At 36.8% G+C, this 15,089-nt stretch overlaps 2 protein-coding genes across 4 annotated transcripts in view; one reads left to right on the forward strand and one right to left on the reverse strand.

Moving 5' to 3' along the window:
• Positions 1-2: 2 nt before the first annotated feature.
• marveld2a (MARVEL domain containing 2a) lies at positions 3-8,250 on the reverse strand. Of its 3 annotated transcripts, XM_058789316.1 has the most exons (9): positions 8,124-8,248; positions 7,456-7,510; positions 7,246-7,361; positions 4,549-5,708; positions 4,018-4,053; positions 3,183-3,334; positions 2,906-3,077; positions 2,185-2,235; positions 3-985 (listed from the first exon to the last, which is right to left on the reverse strand). In XM_058789316.1, the coding sequence occupies exons 4-9, from the start codon at positions 5,656-5,658 to the stop codon at positions 866-868; spliced, it is 1,641 nt and encodes a 546-aa protein (XP_058645299.1). In that variant the 5' UTR covers positions 5,659-5,708; positions 7,246-7,361; positions 7,456-7,510; positions 8,124-8,248; the 3' UTR covers positions 3-865. The 3 variants fall into 3 exon arrangements, with proteins under 3 accessions (XP_058645299.1, XP_058645298.1, XP_058645297.1); XM_058789315.1 differs by lacking the exon at positions 7,246-7,361 and having other exon boundaries at positions 7,425-7,510; XM_058789314.1 differs by lacking the exon at positions 7,246-7,361 and having other exon boundaries at positions 4-985; positions 8,124-8,250.
• Positions 8,251-10,183: 1,933 nt separating this feature from the next.
• zfyve16 (zinc finger, FYVE domain containing 16) overlaps positions 10,184-15,089 on the forward strand; it is a 30,567-nt gene continuing 25,661 nt past the window's right edge. Inside the window, 3 exon segments of the mRNA XM_058789307.1 lie at positions 10,184-10,443; positions 11,371-11,484; positions 12,486-14,443. Coding sequence (XP_058645290.1) covers positions 11,415-11,484; positions 12,486-14,443 — 2,028 coding nt within the window. The 5' untranslated portion in view covers positions 10,184-10,443; positions 11,371-11,414.

Genomic DNA, 15,089 nt, shown 5'->3' on the forward strand with positions numbered 1-15,089 from the left:
TATTTATTTTATTTTAATATAATTGCACTTTGCAAATGGCTGCTGTGGTTTGTGCTGGAAAGGGAGATTTGATGGAACTGATAGAGAACTAAATATTTTCTTTAAATGAGTGGTAAGTATTTAGGGAATAAGGAAATTCTTAAGCTTTTTATGTTTATGTTGCAATCAGCCATAGAGGGAAATGCAAGCGTATGTTAAAACTAGTCTGATTCAGCAGTCTAGACAGTAAGGGAACAATAGGGATGCTTAGAAGAGAAGTGAATATAACCAATCAAATTGATGAAAACATGCAATCTTACTATTGCATTTCTTAACACATAAACATATGTATAATTTTTTGAGGTTGTAGATTTGTCTGAAGTACCTCCGGGCCGGACTTTTTTTTTATTCAAACATTTTCTCAATTACAACAAATTTGCATGAAATGCTTTGACTTTTCATATACAACACTGAATATATAAGGACAAGGCCGTTGTTCAGATCAGATAGAACTTCAAAATAGCAGAAAAATGAATTGAACAGTGCATACAATCATTAAAATAAACCTCAGTAAAAAAAAAACCCCAGCAGTTCTGCATACATACATAAATTGAACACAGAGTATTTCTTTAAACATTCATGCACTTTTAGTCAGCATTATGAAATATAAAATGTAAAACAGTATTTTCAGTCAGTGCTCAAGGCTCAGCGTGTACATTAAGAGCATGCAAGTTATCGATCCCTCATTGGATTACTGTTTGTAATATAAATCCAGGCCAGCATCCAGGCCTCTGCACATACAGTGGTCACATGTTCAGTGTAATACGATGTCCTGGCATGAAAATGAAGGACCGTCACAGCAGGATTGAATCTAGTGCTGCTTGTTTCAGCCGTAACCATCGTTCCAGCCCATGACTTTGTCGTACTCGTGAATCCTCTGCTTGATGTGCGAGAGTTTGTTCTTCAAGTACTCACATCTTTCCTTCTTCTCCAGAAATGAAGGATCCTTGGGACAAATACACCATCATAGACATAAATGAGACCATGAAGAGGGAGAACTAAATATCCTCTCAATGTATATTTATTACACAGTTATTAAAATGGGCTAAACAGCATTCTACAGCCAAACTGAGCAACTAGTCTTTAAAGGAATAGTTCATCCAAAAATGAAAATTTACTCAACCTCAGGCCTCCAAGTTTGTTTCTTTCTAGGAACAGATTTGGAGAAATGTACTGTAATGTTTTTATCAGCTGTTTGAACTCTCATTCTGACGGCACCCATTCACTGCAGAGGATCCATTGGTGAGCAAGTGATGGAATGCTACATTTCTCCAAATCTGCTGAAGAAACAAACTCATCTACATCTTTGGATGCCTGAGGGTGAGGACATTTTTAGCACATTTCAATTTTTGGAGAACTATTCCTTTAATGCAGTTCATCTGAGGTTCTAGAAAATCACAGAAACAAAACCATGTGTCTTGACTGAGGCATGACCTGATTATTGTCCTGTGCTATATGGCTCAAACGGTCTTTATAAAGGAGCCACCGATGGTCTGAGAGACTACAGTTATTTCCTCCTCTTGAAAAGACACAATGGGGCAAATCCTGTGGGAAAATCAACCTCCACCCCTTCCTCATCCTCCTTCCTTTCTTTCACCACTCACGCTTCACAACGTTATAAATCAGCCAGACAAAACCTACTGGCCTGTAAAGCCCAGACAGAATCTGAAGGCTTTTTTCTTTTCTTTTTTTACATCTTCTGTGCTGATTTTCTTGGGGAAAGGATTTAAATATAGTAATATCTGTTAAATTAAGCTGAGAGTACTACACTTTTTGTAGAAGAATGTATGATCAAATTGCCAACATTTATGCTTGTCAAGTATACATTGTGCATGGTTTAATTTGAACTGTAAGAATAGTGATGTGACCCTTATGATTGTGAATGTGGAATATTTTTTAACATTAAACAAACGTATGACGAACAAAATCACATTGTTTTCACATGTGGCTTAAGTATGATGCTGCGAGTGACAGAATGGCATGTTAAAAAAAAAAAAAAAAATCAGGTAAATTATTTCTTTGAAGGTAAAATAATGATAATAATAATCTAATTAAATAAAAACATTAATTAAATAATGCACAATACAGTTTTACGGTCAGTATGTTTTTTTTAAACCACTAGTCAAATGGATTCCAATAACTCACCATCTTCTTCCTCTGATATTCCTGCAAGATTTTGTTGACGCGATCACGCTCCTACAATCAAAAATGAGAGATTTTTTTTTAGAAGACTAGATTTATTCTTCTGAAATACGTTATTTACATTTATGCATTTGATAGACACTTTTATCCAAAGCGACTTACGAAAAACGAACAAAAGCAATTTGTCAAAGAGCCAACAACATTCACAACATGCAATGCCAGGTTTATCAGACCAGATTTAAGTAGATTTAGGAAGCAATGTATTAGTAAATGTTGAAATTAACATAAAAAATGCTTTAGAAGTAGTTTTATTGTTAGTTCATGTTAACTAATGTGACCTTATTGTAAAGTGTCACCAAAAAGTTATTTTTTTGATAACATTCAAAATATGATAACATATAAGATAAAATTCTTTGCTTTAAGCCATTCCTGTGAATGGCTTAAAGCAAGGCTAACGCTAACGCCGTTTTTTTCAAACATTTGAAAAATTGCAGTATCTTTAAAAATAGCAAATTCCCATAATTCTCAAGCTGAGGCATCAAAACATCTGTTCTTCCAACGTCCAGCAAGGAACATTTAGGAAATATACTGCAAAGACTAAGATTAAAAATGAGTTTTTCCAAAACACATACAGAGACATGTATTTGTGCTTGATGAAATTCTTTTACAAGTCACAAAGGACAGACTAAAGTGTACAGCAAGTTAGTAGCAAATTTCAACTGACCATATGGTTGGTGGGATTTTGCGGTAAATTCTGCATCATCACATCCATTTCATCAAACTTCTTCAGTATCGCTTGAACTTCTACATGCAGCTCTTTATACTCAGAATACTGGTCATTAAACACGGCTTTATACTGATCCCGCTGCTCGTTTGTTCGGATAGCTGGATATTTACTGCAGGGAAAGACAAAGCACAAGGGTGAGCTTAATCACAGAGCAAAAGCATCTCAAGGTCATGAAATGAGTTCTCTTTTTTTAGATTGTGAAGCAAATACTCACGCGATGTAGTCTGGCATGATCACAGGTTTAGGAGCGTGTCCAGCTGGAATATGCCCTTTCACAATTTTGGGCTTGGCGACGGCAGGGGCGGCAGTGTGTGTGAGCTGTACCGGCGCCGAGACTGGCATCGGCTCCCTTGAACCATCAACAACCTATTAGAGTGAAGAGAATGACATAAAATTACTAGCAGTATTCTCTAACTATATCACATACTGACCCTTTGCTAAGCCCCGCCCACCTTAGTTATGGTTATTAATAGAGTGCTGGTGGAATGATGTATTTTTGTGGGCCAAAACCCAGAAACAAGCTGCATTTTAGCACTTCTCATTCCATCGTCCTGAAGTCAATGGGTTTTTGGTTAAATGTCTGAAATTAGGTCTGTGGCTACATCAGTAATACCCCTTGTGATTTTTTAAGCTTTTACTTGTCTTGAAAAAGGCTAACAAGCGGCTAAATGAGACTAAAAAGGTTTTCGAGGATATTAAACATCACTGAACAGGTAAACTCATCTTGGCTGTCGAACATGGATGAAGGCAAATTAAAGAAGTAAATTACCTCAGGAATAACTGAATAACATCTGGATAAAGATGCATTTAAATGTATGAATTATATTTAGTTATATTAGCCACCAAATTGGTTTCCAGTATGCCCTTAAAGGCTATATGCAAAACATGAAACTAGTTGAGAAATTTGCGATGGAAATGTCTGCTTGCTAAACACTTATATTACATAACCAGAATTATTCATTTCAACTAGAAATGCTATACATCCAAATTCTGGCAGATGGCAATGCACCATGGGTAAACATGAGAACAGACGGAGCAAAAACACTTGCCAAATGCACAGCAGAAGGAGAATCTCTTGGCTGCATCTATAAAACAGAAGTGGAGTTGATTCAATTATTGTTGTATTCATTTTTGCAACTATATTTAATTATAACAAATGAAGATACTGGCAATGACAGCAATTTTCTGTTCACACAAGCAAAAATGGTGCACAATGTTACAAAATTACAGCCAATCTGAAAATATTTTGTTTAGTACAGGGTTATTATAGTTAACTAAAATCATTAAAAACATTTTCGTTATTTGAATTAGAATAAACATTAACTGAAACAAAATAATAATTAAATTTATATTTTAATTATTTATTTCAGCCACTTGCCAAAGTAACATTTCATATTTTCATTTAGTTTAACTTTAACTTGATGTATTACAGTAATTGAAACTAAAGCAGAAATAAATGAATAAAAAAAAAAAAAAGACTACACAGACTAAAAATTACAAAAGCATTACATACTGATATTAAACACTTTTAGTATATAGTAGTATGCAACAGAAATAGAACCCAAAATAGAAAATCTCACCTCTTGCCCATTACGCTCTCGGAGTCGTCGAGCCGCTTCGTGCCGCCACAGTTTTAGACACACTATGGCTCCAACCAAGTACACGATCATGGTGAAGAACAGGAAAATGATAGCGGCCGTCTGGCCAGCCTCAGTGCGACAGAAAGCACCATTGATGCCATTATTGAAGTACTGATAGCTGCAGAGTCCACCTCGAATAGTGTCATTTACGTACACGCAGCCAGCCGCCAAAAACAAGAGTGCAAGAGCCAGGTTTATGAAGAACTCCGTTAAAGGCCACCAATTTGAGTCCAGAAGGATAGTTCGATAGTACATGGTCATTCCCAAGACAAGCATGATAACGGTCACTATCCACGCCAATCCCGCCACCACGAGGATGAACGGTGTCTTGGGTCCCGTGTAGTAGGCGTTGCCATAACCGCCTCCATAACCTCCGTAACTTCCATAACCTCCTCCATAAGCCCCACCAGGCTGCGAATATCCAAACATGTTATACCACTCATTGTCTTTATGAATGTAAGCACAAACGCATGCAAAAATGGCTGCTCCAAGAAGCAGCTCGACGCAACCAAGAATACGTAAAAGTCCAGCCCAAGACTTCATGTAGGCGTAGCGCTGGTTGTATTCCTCGACTTTTTCGCTGTATGTCAAAGCAGTGTGCACCGTACGGCCGTCAACGGAATCCACAGGGTTGCCCAACAGCATTGCATCACGCTCTTTACGCGAGTTATAACTGCCTCCGGATCCACCGTACGGGTCGCGGTAGGAACCGGGAACCGACGGCGAGTGCGGTGGAGAACAACGAACGCCGTCACTGGTCGTGTTCTTGCTGCTTGAGCCCAACATTGACTTCAACTTGCTGCTTCCGCTGCTGGACCTGAAGAAGTTCTTCCATGAGTCTGGGATGAAACGGTGGATGGGTTTGATGTCGATGGCTGAGTCCCCGTTGTCCTCGCTTCCGCTAGGGTCAAATTCAGGGCCTATCGGTGGCTGGTTTGGTAGGGGAGGAGGTGGAAGAGGTTCGGAGTATAAAGAGTCAGATGTCCTGTGATCAGTCAAGCTGTGAAGACTCGGGAGCGAGCCTGTGCGTACATCGTTGTAGTGGGGCATGTTTCGGACACAACGCCGAATGGAGTCTCCTCCAGAATTTGCAATTATCCCTAGAGGAACATGAAGTAAAGAGGCTTTAGAAAAGATCTAGAAAACTGGTTTTAGTTCTTGTACATTAGCGGTTCTCAACTGGTGGTTCGTGACCCAAAGATTGGTCAGAAGTCTGTTCTGAACATTGCAAATGACTAGTTTGTAGAGAGTGAGAGTTGCACTTTTATTCTAAAATTGGAGAATTCTAAAATTCTAAAACTTCTTCTATTCCTGGCTGCGCATTTGTCTTTTATTTTTGTCTATTTTGCAAAGTTAAAACAAATAAGTAGTCTTAGCAACTTTTAAATAGAAGTAGGTTCCTGATTTCTGATACCATTGTTGTTAATGTTAAAGGAAGTGCAAACACTGTTTGATGGTAAATACATTTTTGCTTACTTCTATATCAATTATGGTACAGTTTTGGGTCATGAGTTGATGTGCAATGTAAAATCTGTGCCCTGAAGCAAAACCAGTTGAGCACCGTTATTATAGACAATGACGAATGGCGTCTCCTCCAGAATATGCAATTATCCGTAAAGGAACATGAAGTAAAAAGGTTTAGGAAAAGATCTAGGAAACTGCTTTTAGTTCTTGTAGAGTAGTGATTCTCAACCGGTGGTTTGTGACCCAAAAATTGATCACAGGTCTGTTGTGAACAATGCAAATGACTATAATTAAGCTTAGCTTGTAGAGTGAGCATTGCACTTTCTTCTTAAATTTAAGATTTGGATTGAGTCAAACCTACACTACAGTTGGTCAAGCATCTGCATTTTATTTTAATTTTGCAAATATAACAAATAAGTAGCTTCATTAACTTTTAAAAAGGAGGAACTCCTAATTCCAATAACCTTTGTTGTTGACGTCAAAGGAAGTGCATCCAATCAAACACTGTTCGCAAAACCAATTGAGAACCACTATTAGGCCTATAGAGTAGATATTGTGTGACAGATGCTTCATGTTAATATTTCAGAAACTGTAGCAAAGTATGCAAAATTGTCTGCTTGTATATTGGTTTTTACTAACCAATATAAAGCTTAAAGCTTAAAGTAAAAGAGCACAAGAAAAAGATAAAGCATGAAGATATTATGCAAAAACCCTTCTCCAAAGCAGATAAGAGGCTATCGACCGTACGGGATACCAGGAAGGGGTACAAGAAACCCTTAGGAGCAACAGTGTCTTAAAGGGACGAAGAAGTGAACTTGCTAAATGGAATTATATATTGAGTAATATGCAATAAGTAATAATGCAAATGCTATGTGGGACAATTATACACTTTAGCATAATTTTGCAAAAATATTTGACTATGCAATGCTAAAATTGACCAAGTATTCCAAAGACGTGTGATAAACGTTTATATTGATCTAATGTTCTCGGACACAGGTGCTCCCCAGGTCAGGCGGTCCAACTTTGTAACTTGAACATAGCAGCGACTGAAACAGTAACCCGTCATCCACTAGAAAGAGCGTTAACTCTAAACCCACAGGAGATACGACTGCAACCCGAACATTTACGACAAAGATAGAATCAAGACAACCACAGAGACAGAAATGAACATGCCTGTTCAAGAACTAGACGTCTGATTGAGTAATCACAGACTACTAACGCTGCGTCAACAGCATAAAATAAAGAAAACAACAATCTCCATGTTACATTCTTCCTTACGCATAGATTACCTAATGAAACAACAAGAGAAAAGTATTAAGAATGAGAAAAAGCAAGACACTTTTATAGAATACCTTTCACACGCAGACACTGTGCAAGACTTACATTGGCCTTGAGTTCAGTGTGTAAAACTTCATTTGATATATGTGAATCCAAAGGCCTGAAAGACAGACAATAATAATAAGAAAGTTATATATTAATAAAAGCAATCAACACATTCACGAAGAGCCAAAAATACCTGTATACATCACTAACAAAAGTACTAAACGGTACCAAAAGTAATGCTATGCTTTTTGACCATATGTGATCATATATAAATACCATAGCACAAACTAATCGTTTTTTTGCTGGCAGTAATTCAACAATGTAACTAATTACCAGTAATGAATAATACAACATGTTCGCGCCATTTAAAATTCTACAATGAATCTATTCATACATTCCATGCTAAACTGAAACAAGGCGCACTTAAGAAAAACACTGCGGGATCAACAGGTCAGCGAAGTTTAAATTATGGTTATTTATCCTAAATAGTGCATAGATCTACTCTCAAAGAAAGATCTCTGCTTTCTTTAAGGCATATTTCAAATATAAAGCAAAAGACCGTTTAGTAAACTGGAACTAAACGACATGACAACAACAGCCCTGACAGACAGATGTGTTTATAATAAAACAACAACGATCACATCTTTAGAAATGCGGCTTAGTTTTAATAAAGAAGGGTATTATACATAAAGATTCAATAAAACACTTTAAGGATGGTTTCGTCTTACCTTTTCCACTATCAAAGCGGTTTTTCTTCCTCTACATTTTTTTTCGGAAAACACACACAGGTTTGGAAAGTTGTACCACGTGACGCAGCCTATCCCTGCGCGTGACGTCAGCAGAGCCTTGAACACTTTACCTGAAGAGGGAGATAAAACTTTAATTTGCTGTCATAATTCATCAGAAACTTCTTTCTTCTTCTCACAGGCTGTAAGAGCAATGACGGCATTGACTGAAACTGGTGACTAACGTCATGCTGAATGTGTGCAGACTCTCAGGTCACAGCTTTTGCATGATCTTTATCATGGACAGGTGTATACATTTTTTGAAGAGTAATATATTGGTTTACATTATAGAGTAATATAATACATTACTGAAGTAATTTTAAAAGTGAAGTATTTATAAAAGTGCACATTGGGGATAATTAACACTATATAATAATATATAGTTTGAATAAATCACACACGTGACTCACTACAGGAAGAGTTTGTACTTCCTCTTCACTATAAAGATGTAATTTATATTCAAATCAGAAGGTGGATATGAGTTTCATGTTGTGGATGCTGTTCCTCATGCCGTCTTCAATCTACAATGGTGCTGACCTAAGTTTCTGTGATTGACATATGTGCAGATTATCAGTATTGTGCAGTCGCATCTTGCTTACTCTGCATCATTTGCTGGGAAAAACCACATGCTGTTTTTACTGTGTTTACTGTGTAAACAAGAGTTATCTCTTCGTGTGCTGTCAGTGTGATTCATTTCCAAACATCTTTCGATAAACTTGAAAAGGCAGAGACAATGATTTTCAGTTGACACACGGAAAGCAGTTTTCATTCAGTAATTTCAGGAACTAAAGAAGCATATAGAGGAAGAATGTGTGCTCAGTGCCTGCTTTAAAACAAGGATGTAGTGTTGTTCAGGTGAAAACAAAACTATTATGCAGCAAAATATTTCTTAAGATGAAAATGTAGAAGATTAGTTCGAAAGGTATTAGTTACTTATTATACCTCAAACAAATATGATCTGTAATAAACATTTACAACACCCTTCCTATGGCAAACTGCTAAAAACACACTGGTTTGCACACAGCTGCATAACTGATTTGCAAACTATTAGGCCTATGTCTTTTTATGGTCCACCTCACCTTCTCATGGCAATAATTAATGAATAGGAACTCTTTCAGTAACAGCTAGATAATCCTAAGGACTAACTTTTAATTTTACGTTTTCTGTGTATTTGTGTTGCTGTAGGAATAAACACGCATGCACACACACACACACACACACACACACACACACAAACTGAATAAAATACTGAAATATTAACATCCCAGCTACCAGGGAGCAGACCTTTGGAGAGAACAGAATGGTACGTTATGAACAAATGTTCATATAAATGTTAATATAAAGTTTTCTGGTGTTTAATAATCTTCTCATTATTAAACACTCATTATCTTCTCTTAGACAAATGTTTTAGTTGAACGTTTGTCTAAGAATGTATAGAGAACATTCAAAGGTAACGTAAAGGTAATGTTTGCAAAATGATGAAATGAAATGTTCCCTTAGCATTGGCATGACCAATAAAAACAACACTTAAAATATTTTAAAAACTAGACATTTCAGACAACATTCAGAAATATAATTTTGAATATTAGAAAACGTTCTAGAACATTTTTTTTGTTGGAGTTCCCTTAATGTTTTCTGTAGCGTTCACATAAACAAGAAAAAAAAAAAAACATTTAAAAGCTGACGTTTTGAACGTTCTGTGAACACTCAGAATGTTTTTATAACTTAAGTTAAATTATAACTCAAGGCCTCTTCAAGTTAGCCGCTGCACTGAATAGCCTACATACTTGGATGACGAGGCTGTGAGGGACTGAATGACTTGTGGTCTTTACAATGGTACGCACCGTATTCAGGCTCACGTAAGATCACGTAATTTTAGCACGTAACTCAGTTTTTGTCTCCTGGAAGTTTTTTTTTCTTCTTCTTCCTCTCCGAAAAGACGTAGTTGTTAAACAACAATACAGTCCATTGAACACGCTATACTTCAGTCCCTTACTCACTAATCTTTTTTTTTTTATTATTCCGGTCAAAAATTAAATATGACGCTACCCTGACTAAGGTCTATAATTCAGTGTCAAAAATAGTGCGCGTCCCCTTTAAACAGCGAGTCTCGCGCCGGGTGGAAATGGTCGCTCGCGCAGTCGACTGTGGAATTTACTGAGGAAAAAGAAAACATTAGCTAGCTGCTAACAGTGAAATACACTAACATTTCATCTGAATACAGCCAACAAACGAAGACGACTGAACAATGACACATATTAAGGTAGCTAATTAAGTGGAATGATATCATAAAAAATAATATTCCAGCCACCTGGGTTGTATTTATGTTTGTGTGTGATTAGACGCTAACAGCTACAAGCTAGTTAGCAGATTGCTACTGATAACTGAACAGCTAATATAACTTTATGAAAATAGTAAGTTAACGTACTGTTTATTTTTGATATTTTGGGCTTGACGTTACGAAAGCTTTATTATTGTGTGCTGAAACGGTTTGAATGGTGTGCTTTATTAGTTTTTGACTGCAGTGAGCTGGTAAATTGTATTCATATGTGTAATTAGAGACTTTATCTTAGACAAGTAATGATGTTATTATTAATATTGAAAATAATAGGACTAAATAATAAACATTAAGTAAACGTTATCCAGTTCATTTAGATGACTAATTAACAGCCTTTTCGAAACCAAGGTTGATATCATCGCTCATGACAGAGGAATCCTAGATAGTTACCATAGTCTGAGTGAATTAATTTAGTATATTGTTTTTGTTTTATAGTTTCTTGTTTATAATGTATTAATGTTTACAATGTGTTCTTTGTCAAATCTTTGATTTGCATTGCAGACCTGGTGAAATCACACTTCCACTTTTCACTTCAAAATAAATCACAGCAAAGTAAACATCCAAAACCGTTACTTTGAATTCAGATGTTGAAAATATTACACTTATTATACTTACAATGATACAAATCTTCAATATTAAATAATAGCCATACATATTTGTCCCCACTTTTTACTTATTTGTACTTAAGCATTGAGAACAGCTTGTCTATTTGTTTCTTATTTTCTTATTGTTTCTTATTTTGTCTATTACTGTCAGTAACTACCGAGTATTCCCTAGTTAGATTCCTAAGACGGAGAAATTTTATTTCCGTAAAAAATGTGTATTTTTAACTTTCTGTCCCAACTGCCCCAGTTTCTCTGCAGGGGTAAGTGAGGTGTATCATACCCCGTCCTAGGATGGACAGTTATTTTAAGGCTGCTGTGTGCGACCTGGACAAGCTTTTGGATGACTTTGAACTCAATGCAGGTTTGAGACTTTGGCTTTACTGATATTATAGTGTTACAAATATTAATTTTGCACTTCCAAATTGTTGAGGACACAATTCCTTTAGGATGTAAATTCGACCACTTTTGCTATTCATTTAATTGATCATACGTTCTGTATAAGTATGTTTCCTGTAGTTTATGTCATAAGTTTTATCATATGTTGGTAGTTTTTGAAAAATTTTAAAATATTATAAATTGAAATAACTGTTTTGTATTTGAATATATGATATAGTCTTGAATGTCACGGTCATTTAGAAATATGCTGATTTGCTGCTAAATTATTATTAGTTTTTATTTGTGCTCAATTATTAATAATTGTTCTTAATTTTATCAATGTTGAAAAGCGTTTTGCTGCTTCATATGTTCATGGAAGCAATGTAAAAAAAAAAAAAATCTGGATTATTTGAATGGAAAGGACAGCATTTATTTCAAAAGGACAGCATTTATTTGAAATAGAAATCTTCAGTAACGTTTTTTTCTTTTAAATTTTACTTACCCCAAACTTTTGAACATGACTGTGTCATGGTACTTTCCACAAAAATATGAAGCATCAAAACTCTTTTTTTAGCATTGATAATAATAACAAATGTTTCCTGAGTAACAAATCAGCATATTAGAATGATTTCTGAAGGATCATGTGACACTAAAGTCATGTCAAGTTAAGTCATAAAGTAATGATGCTAAAAATTCAGCTTTGTATTACAGGAATAAATTACATTTTAAAAATATTAAATTAAAATAATATTTTCATAAATTCATAAAAAATTCCTTATTTCAAACTTTTGACTGGACAAATCTCATATATGATGTGTTATTCATAATATGTAATATGTGCAACAGTGTATATCATATATGTTGTTTTGATCTTATAATTTTATGTCCGTTTTATGGTTTTATAACAGTTATTTTAATTGTTTATTATTCTGATGTTTTTGTGTTAGCTTCATTATAAATTAATATGATGTTTCACTTTATTTTCAGAGGAGCTTGAGAACAAGCCCGCCACTTTTCCAAGCCCTCCTTGTCCGGACTCCACGATTGTCCCTGGTCACCATTTGGACCTTCAGAGCTTCATACCAGAGCAACACACGGTCTCGCAAACACTCCCAGATGTCAATGCCCTGCATTATGGACTTACATCACAAAGTATTACCTTAAACCAAAAAGATTCGTATTCAAATGAACGGCCACTCACAGGTGTGGACCTCCTGTCCTCCGTTGATAGCAGAGGCATCAAAAGTTCGGCTCCTCCTTGTCCGGACCGCTCCCTAAAGCCTGTGTGTGACCTGGTGAATGATACGGGTTCTGCAAACCTCCAGCAAGCCGATAGTCAGGAGGACTTTAAAGAGCTGGACGTTCCTGAGAAACAAACTAATGAGGAGCTGCTAGTGGACTTCGAGAGTCCTGTAGTATCAACTTCAGAAGATGCTTCTAACGCTGGTGAATTACCAAAATATGACTCTGAGATTAACTATAACTCATTCAGCCTGTTAGATGTCATATTACCGGCCGTTGGTGACCCTCATGGTTTAAGTAGCATCACACCTTTGGAGTGCAATCAGATTGAAAGTTCTCGTCCTGAAGACTCAAACTCCAATGATCAGAACAATTCTCAAGTCTCAGTGAGCGAGGAAGATGTTAGTAATTCAATTCCTCATGCTACAAATGAAGCTGTTTCAGCAACCAATGAAGAGCATGCTGTATCGCTGCAGCCGGACTCAACAGATACCCAACTGTCTGAAGATCTTAGTGTCAAAAATCCAGAGGATTCAGCTGGAAGTCCCTCCCTGGAGAAGGAACCTTCTCTATCTTGCTTGCCGATGGCTGTCTCTATGTGTGGATCCCTTGTGGCATCTTTAGACCCACAGGCAGCAGTGATTGAAACCAAAGATGAGGCAGAACTGGAAAAAAATTCTGCAATTCAAGAGGCTGAAGAGTTAATTCTTCCGTTAGAAGAACCCACAACTCCGTTCTCCTCCAATAGGGCTGATTCCTCACCTGAAGATGAACCGGAGCTTGTCCAAATCATGTCGAACACAGAAAGGGCGACTGCTGTCTCAGGCCATTACCCTGAAAGAAACTTTAAGCGCAACTTGTTGCCGACAGAGAAAGAGTTGTGCGAAAGCAACCCATCTCCGCCCTATTCAGAAAGCCCAAATTATTCCTACGAGTTCAGTATCGCCAACGATTACCTTCCTGAAAGCGACCAGACCGTGATGATGGTTACGGACGAGGAGCTGGACGCCTTTCTGATGGGTCAGGGTGTTAAAATCAACTCTGACGCAGGCACAGAAAAATTCGTAGATGACGGCTTTTCAGAATTTAACGGAAACATGGAAGGCTTTTTAGATGAGGAACTGCAGAGCTGCAAAGTCGAGACATTTGCTTCTCCTGAGAGCGATGGTTCTCTTCAATATCTGGAGGAGAGCGAAGGTTCGAACGTTTCTTCTTCATCTCAGGACAGCAGCCCGCTGAGGACAGACGCCACACAAACAATTAGCCATGAAAATGCAACCAGCCCTGTTGAGATTCAGTCAGTTTGTGCCCTCAACCAAGAGTCAAATTATGGTGGGGCGAGACCAAAGCAGTTGTCCAACCAAACCGCACAGCCTCCATCTGAAAGACAACGAACCGGCTATGCTGAACCCCATGTGCCAGGCCTTTCTGCAGAGAATGGCTCACAAGTTTCTCCCAACATAGACGAAAATAACTGTGAACCCCCTGCTTATCAGCAATATGATGCCAATTATGGCCATGACGAGCTTTCAGAGCCTCCACCATACCCAGGAGAGAGTCCTGATCCACCAGGACACGAGGCTGAGGGTCTGGGGTCAAAGCAGCCCCCTTGGGTGCCGGACTCCGAGGCTCCTAACTGCATGAATTGTGAGCAAAAGTTTACCTTTACCAAGAGGAGACATCATTGCAGAGCATGTGGGAAGGTGAGTTTGTTGTCTCTCAGTGTCAGTACCCACAATTATTTGGAAGATATTAAATAGCTTGGGGTCTTACAATACATTTTTAAAGAAATTAATATATTTATTCTGCAAGGATGCATTAAATTGATCGGCAGTGACCATAAAGTTATGAAAGATTAGTTTCAAATGAATGCTGCTCTTTTCTATTCATCAAAGTATCCTGAAAAATAAAATGTATCATGGTTTCGACTGAAATAAGATGCACCTGTTTTCAGCAAATAATAAATAATATTTATATTATTAATAAATAATATATTAATAATAAATATTTATTTAGCAGCAAATCAGCATATTAGAATAGTTTCTGAAGGATCATGTAACGCTAGAGACAGTAATGATGCTGGCAATTCGGTTTTGATCACAAGAATAAATTATATTTTAAAATATTCTGATTTCCCCTTGAAATTTGAATAGATATTTTAAATTGTAGTAATTTCACAACACTACTGTTTTTACTGTATTTTTGATCAAATAAATGCAGTCTTGTTGAGCAGAAGAGTCTTCTTTCAAAAACATTGACTTTACATTAACATAAAATTTTAAACTTCAGTAGTTATATATTTAATATTTGGATATAATACATAATAATAATTAGCTGCAGTAGTATTAT

Source organism: Onychostoma macrolepis, chromosome 10 (assembly GCF_012432095.1).
Source record: "Onychostoma macrolepis isolate SWU-2019 chromosome 10, ASM1243209v1, whole genome shotgun sequence".
Taxonomy (NCBI): domain Eukaryota; kingdom Metazoa; phylum Chordata; class Actinopteri; order Cypriniformes; family Cyprinidae; genus Onychostoma; species Onychostoma macrolepis.

Coding starts and splice junctions, on each gene's coding strand:
- marveld2a (XM_058789316.1), bottom strand. CDS start 5,658: ATGCCCCACTACAACGATGTACGCACAGGCTCGCTCCCGAGTCTTCAC. Junction 3,335..4,017: donor CTCCTTCTGCTGTGCATTTG/GCAAGTGTTTTT, acceptor TCACTCTAATAG/GTTGTTGATGGTTCAAGGGA. Junction 986..2,184: donor AATATCAGAGGAAGAAGATG/GTGAGTTATTGG, acceptor ATTTGTCCCAAG/GATCCTTCATTTCTGGAGAA.